Genomic DNA, 6,455 nt, shown 5'->3' with positions numbered 1-6,455 from the left:
TTCAGAGAGGAAGGGAGAGGGAGAGAGAGATAGAAACATCAATGATGAGAGAGAATCGTTGATCAGCTGCCTCCTGCATGCCCCCTCTTGGGGATTGAGCCTGCAACCTAGTCATGTACCCTTGACCGGAATTGAACCCCGGACCCTTCAGCCCACAGGCGCGACCCTCTAACCACTGAGCCAAACCAGCTGGGGCTAAGCACCAAGTTTTAATTATGTGCATTGAATCTTTGACTTAACTGGAGCAATTCCATCTTTCCCAAGTAATTGAATCTACTTTGTAAACTGTGTTCTAATGTCTTTTTCTTTTCTTTTCTTTTTTTAAGGTTATCCTGAATACCACATGTTTAACAATTTGCCTTGTGACATTAGCCAGTGTTTTTCACTGCCTCCAAAATATCAAAATTGCTCTGGAAATTGGAGATATACTTGATTTAAAAGAAATAACTTTAACAAATGGACAATATGTCTATTACAAATACACCAACAAGTAATGATGCTTGTCTGAGCATTGTACATAGTTTGATGTGCCATAGACAAGGTGGAGAGAGTGAAACATTTGCAAAAAGAGCAATTGAAAGTTTGGTAAAGAAGCTGAAGGAGAAAAAAGATGAATTGGATTCGTTAATAACAGCCATTACTACAAATGGAGCTCATCCTAGTAAATGTGTTACCATACAGAGAACATTGGATGGAAGGCTTCAGGTTAGTCTTGTACTTGAGCTTTCATATATCTTCTGTAGTGGCAGATTAAAAAAGAAATTCTTGTTTCCTTTCAGTTACTTTGGGATACTTTAATTCTTGCTCCATCTCTTTAGATATTACACAACCTGTACCAATACCCACTATGGGAATATATGGAAGAATATGTATTCCATATAATAAAGACGTATTTTAAAAATTGTTTAATGTTCTGACTAAAAAGTTAAATGTAGAAAATTTGGAACATAAAAATAAAAGGCAGAAGTAAACCCATACCGTTAGCATTTTGGTACTTATTCTTGTTGCTTTTTAATGTTTTTTTCCTTTTTGGTATTATGCACATTTTTGAAACCTGAGTTATACTTGTTCTTTTTTAAAAAATAATTTAGAAATCTGATAATGTATGTTTGGTACTTTTATATTAAAGAAATCTAGAAGAATTCACGGATATCTTTAAAACTTAGGTTAAAAAGCTTATATTTGACAAATTTTCTTTACCTTTTGTTTTAACTGGTCATATTTTTTCATGTAGAACTACATAATATATCTCCAGTCCTTAATATTTTTAAAGAAACATGTCATTAGATTTAACATTTTTATTTCTAGATTTGAGGCATAATTTCCACAACAAAGCCATAGTTTTTTTGCATTTTCAAAACCTAGCACAGGCTTTGAAATCATACCTAAGCTCACTGCTTTGTGACCATAGCCAAGTAAGTTATTTTGAGCTTTAGTTTTCTCTCTTCTTTTTTTTCCTTTTAACATCGGTGAGAGAGAAACATCGCTTCAACTGCTTCCTGCACACTCCCTACTGGGGATGTGCCCGCAACCAAGGTACATGCCCTTGACTGGAATCGAACCTGGGACCCTTCAGTCTGCAGGCCGACGCTCTATCCACTGAGCCAAACCGGTCAGGGCTAGTTTTCTCTTTTATGAAATGGAAATTAAAATACTGACTTTATGGGATTGTAAGGATTAAATGAAAACACGTATAAAGTGCCTTGTATAATGTATGATGCATAACTGATGCTCAATAAATGGTTGTTTCTTTTTCCTAGGTGGCTGGCCGTAAAGGATTTCCTCATGTGATCTATGCCCGTCTTTGGAGGTGGCCTGATCTTCACAAAAATGAACTAAAACATGTTAAATATTGTCAGTATGCATTTGACTTGAAGTGTGATAGTGTCTGTGTGAATCCATATCACTATGAACGAGTTGTATCACCTGGAATTGGTAAGTAAACTTTGCTTTTTTCCTTAGAAGCAGAAAGGGAAACCATCTCAATAGTGCTTTAATTTTTCTAAGTTAAATTATAAATTTGAAGATGGCCCAGGACTTCCAACTAAAGTTAAAGAATCAGACATTTTTAATGAAATATAAATATTTAAATTTCAACTTTGGAACACACTTGTATTTTGATTGCTTAAACAAAATAGTTGGTATTTTGCCCATTTAGAATATTGTTTTGGAAAATAAGATGGAAAGCGTGATAGAGTTGAATATTTCATGTATTATGATAGCATTTATTCTTGAATTGAAATGGGACATGAAGTTTTGACTTTGGCTTATATTTACATTTAATAATTTAAAATATAATGGAAAATATTTTCATGGTAATGATTAATGTTTCATTTTCTTTCCCCCTTTTAAAAATGAAGATCTCTCGGGATTAACATTGCAGAGTAATGGTAAGTAACCTGTTTCTTGTAACTTTCTCTGTTTTTTTTTGTTGTTTTTTTTTTTATTCAGTCTCCTGTATTTTTCATTTACTTAGAAATTGTGTATACTGGTTCATTTACAAGAAAAAGCTTGCCCCTTTGGAAATGTAGGTTTTGGGGGTTGCGTGCATCATTGTTTAAAACTGGATTTAAATAAGCTGTTGGTGCTTTTATTTGAAATGCTGTTTATGAATTAAAGTAGTCTAAAAATATAATAGGGGGATCATAAAACATACAAAGGAAGAATATTTTTGAATCGGTTAAAACTGGTTATTTTGGAAGAAAATCTAACAGAGGTGGGTTTAAATGGGTATAAATACCTGTAATGTTTGGTAATTTGGAATCTTGTATAATATTAAAAAATACCAGTATTCTAATCTTTCTTCATTTCAGCCTAACTTATTTTTATGAATGATAGGGAATTTTAAGAATGATTTAAAACTATATATATTAATATTTTTTTCAGTCTTGTTACATTTTGAGTAAATTAAGCAAGGACACTTTAAAGCAGTGGTTCCTAACCTTCTGGCCCTTTAAATACAGTTTCTCATGTTGTGACCCAACCATAAAATTATTTTCGTTGCTACTTCATAACTGTAATGTTGCTACTGTTATGAATCGTAATGTAAATATCTGATAAGCAGGATGGTCTTAGGCGACCCCTGTGAAAAGGGTGTTCGACCGCCAAAGGGGTCGTGACCCACAGGTTGAGAACCACTGCTTTAAAGTATATGCTGATCACAGATGATCTAGTCCTATTTTAAAAAGGAGAAGGTATTTTGAGGAGGGGAAATGCAACAAATGGGTGTGTGTGTTCTTTGTGTGTTTTTTAGTGTAATATGTGAGAACAGAGATCTGTTAAAACGTTAGCTCTGTTATTTAGAACATGTTAATCAACTCAAAATTCTAAGAACTAATTAATTTGCAGAGAAACTCTGATGAAGAGCAACTGTCACCTTAAGGAGGTGTGCCATTGTTCTGGGGGGAAGTTAGTGGCTCAGTACCTCTTCTGTTGCAGAATCTTAGAGGTGGGTCAGAAATATCTTCTGACCTTAAACAAAATTTAGGAAGAACATGAAAGCCCACTTGTTTTTATTATCCACTTTTCTTTTGTGCCATTCGTAACAGAAGAATACTCTAGTGCCCTTGGTACTTGTTAATGGTTATTAGGTTTCTTGAAACAATTGGTTGATAATAGAAGCTGTTGTGATGGTCTGGGAAGGGACCCAGATTGGCTAAAGCCCTGTCGCCATAGATATTGATACCATGTCACTTCCCATCGTCACCATTCTCCATCCATGTTTTTTGGAGAATTAAAGCATTTAGCTCAAGGGGTGTTGGGGGTTGGGAAACTGTAGTGATAGCTACATTAGAATCTCTTGGGGGGTGTTGTTGAGGGGTTCCAGCTCTGAAGACTCTTCACACCCCTTCCCTATCCTAAACTACTGCTGTTATTGAGTACCATTATTTGGGTTGGATTTCTAGAAGGGAATTTAAGTTTGACTTTCTGTCTGGTCCTAAACCTTTAGGGATATTCAGTATACTTTACTTTCAAAGACTATGTTACATAATAATTCTAGTTCCTGGAATTGGATAGCTATCAGATCTGACTCATACTTCTACCATGTGTTAAATTAGCAAAAAGATATAGCTCAGTGCTCAATCTCAATTTGGTCTCATCTGGATAAATAGTTTCCCCAGCCATTTGATTTTTGTCTGCCTCATGTTATATATTTAAGGTGATTATTATTTCTAAGTTAACTAAGGAGTACCTCTTCAAAACCATTGTTGGAATATAATCTAGCTTCAAATTTCAAGGGGTCAGTCAAATTGATTGATAAAATATATCTGATGCCACTACCTCTAAATAAATAGCTTTTGCTGATAAAGTAGTATGCTTTTCAAATATTATAAAAAACTCTGAATTATTTACACTATTATTAATTTTAGGTATTATAAGATTTTTTTCTAAGAATAGAAGCTTATAAGATTTTAAAATATGCTTAATTTTCTATATAGCTCCACCAAGTATGTTGGTGAAGGATGAATATGTACATGACTTTGAGGGACAGCCATCATTATCCACTGAAGGGCATTCAATTCAAACCATCCAGCATCCACCAAGTAATCGTGCATCGACGGAGACATACAGCACCCCAGCTCTGCTAGCTCCATCTGAGTCTAATGCTACCAGCACCACCAACTTTCCCAACATTCCTGTGGCTTCCACAAGTGAGTTGTAGAATCAGATGTAGTCAGCAAGTTGAATTTCCTTAAACCATTGAATATTTACACTTGGAGGGAAACTCCAAATAAGTAATAATTAAAAGTACTGTGGTATCTATTTTAAAATATGTCTTTATTAATTTCAGAGAGAGGAAGGGAGAGGGGGAGAGAGAGAAACGTCAGTGATTAGCGAGAATCATTGATGGGCTGCCTTCTGCACACCCCGTACTGAGGATCAGGTCCGCAATGGGCATGTGCCTTGACCAGGAATCAAACCATGACCTCCTGGTTCATAGGTCATTGCTCAACCACTGAACCATACCGGCTGGGCTGTACTATGGTATCTTTCATTGGTAAATAAGTATTAAATAGGTTGTTGGGAAAATATGGTTTGTAGTTTACTTAAATATTTTTATTTTGATGTATAGTCACTTGGAAGTTAAGTAATGACTGATTATAATATTGATTTAAATTAGTGGTCTAATTTGTACTTTATCTACTGTTATATGCAGAAGTAAGAAGCTTCTTGAGCTTTCAGATACTTTTTAGAGAAATAGTTAAGTAGTTAACAAGTTGTTTTAAACCAACATGTTTGTAAAAATCTATGGTAGTGGAATTGCGAACTTTCCTTTAATCAGTGTTCTTTTGATTTATCTGGCAGACTATTGTTTTATAATAGTCATCTCAGTCTCCTATTGTGCAAACTTAGAAGAAGGGATCTTGACGTACTAATATTCCTCAAGATAAATGTTAAGTATTTTAGTCAATTTTGAAATAAAGCTAAATTCTACATAAGCTAACACTGTGTTTTTTCAAGTAAGAAGTCTATTTCAAAAAGGTTTTTCCCATAATAGAGGTGCCACCTTCTCTGGCACAGGGCTATTAGGTTCAACTTTTCTTGGGCCTGATCAAGGTAATAATGACTTGGTTCTGTTACTACTGTTATTTATTTTTACAGTCACAAATGGCTGGACAATTTGCTGCTTGGAATAGCTTTGTAAAATTAATCACAGAGTAGGTTGTTGGCATGTATATGTTATTTGCCCCTGGTTGCTAAGGAGATTGTATCTAAGCCCACATCAGCACTAGATGTTAATAGATTTGGACTGATACTTTGTTGGTCCCTACCAAAGGGAGCATTATTCTGTTTACTTTAATATCAGATTAGATTCAATATATAAATTTGATCTTTGGAATAAATGGAGAACTGATTTATATAATTGAGTTTTTGAGTAAAGCATACCAACTTTCCCCCTCTTTAATTCATTTCATATCTTAAAAGCAGTATCTTTTCGATTTGCTACATGAGATGACTACTTAGATATAGTGTTTATGTGAAAACGTGAGGATATAACCACTTGGTGTTTCTGTTCTTATGTATATACTAGAGGCCCGATGCACAAAAATTTGTGCATTCGGGGGGGAGGGGGCAGTCCCTCAGCTTGGCCTGCGCCCATTTGCAGTCCAGGACCCCTTGGGGGATGTCCACCTGTCGACTTAGGCCCACTCCCCAGGGGATCAGGCCTAAGCTTGCAGTCAGACATCCTTCAGGCAGCCAGGGAGCCCTCGGGGGATGTCCAACTAAAGGCTTTGGCCCCCAAGGGAGCTGTGATGAGGAAGCCGGGGTGACAGAGGAGCCATGCTGTCCCGCCCCACTGCCCTGGGTCGGGTTGCACACGGGACACCCGGATGGTGGCCGGGCAGGCTGGCAGATCACTGCTGCCCCGCCCGGCCACCCCGGGTCGGGTCGCACATGGGATATCTGGGCAGGCCAGCGGATCGCTGCTGCCCAACCCAGCCGCCCTGGGT

The 6,455-nt window shown here is 36.6% G+C and overlaps 1 protein-coding gene across 3 annotated transcripts in view; it reads left to right on the top strand.

The window, feature by feature from the left end:
- Positions 1-326: 326 nt before the first annotated feature.
- Positions 327-6,455, top strand: part of SMAD4 (SMAD family member 4) — a 33,869-nt gene continuing 27,740 nt past the window's right edge. For all 3 annotated transcript variants that reach the window (XM_015563815.1, XM_006763618.2, XM_006763619.1), the window contains exons 1-4: positions 327-705; positions 1,761-1,935; positions 2,361-2,390; positions 4,440-4,652. In XM_015563815.1, coding sequence (XP_015419301.1) covers positions 457-705; positions 1,761-1,935; positions 2,361-2,390; positions 4,440-4,652 — 667 coding nt within the window. In that variant the 5' untranslated portion in view covers positions 327-456. The remainder of the gene's footprint in view (positions 706-1,760; positions 1,936-2,360; positions 2,391-4,439; positions 4,653-6,455) is intronic.

The sequence above is a fragment of the Myotis davidii genome, unplaced genomic scaffold, assembly GCF_000327345.1.
Source record: "Myotis davidii unplaced genomic scaffold, ASM32734v1 scaffold378, whole genome shotgun sequence".
Classification (NCBI taxonomy): Eukaryota; Metazoa; Chordata; class Mammalia; order Chiroptera; family Vespertilionidae; genus Myotis; species Myotis davidii.
The sequence above is the reverse complement of the archived record's forward strand: the minus strand, read 5'-3'. Positions and strand labels throughout refer to the sequence as shown.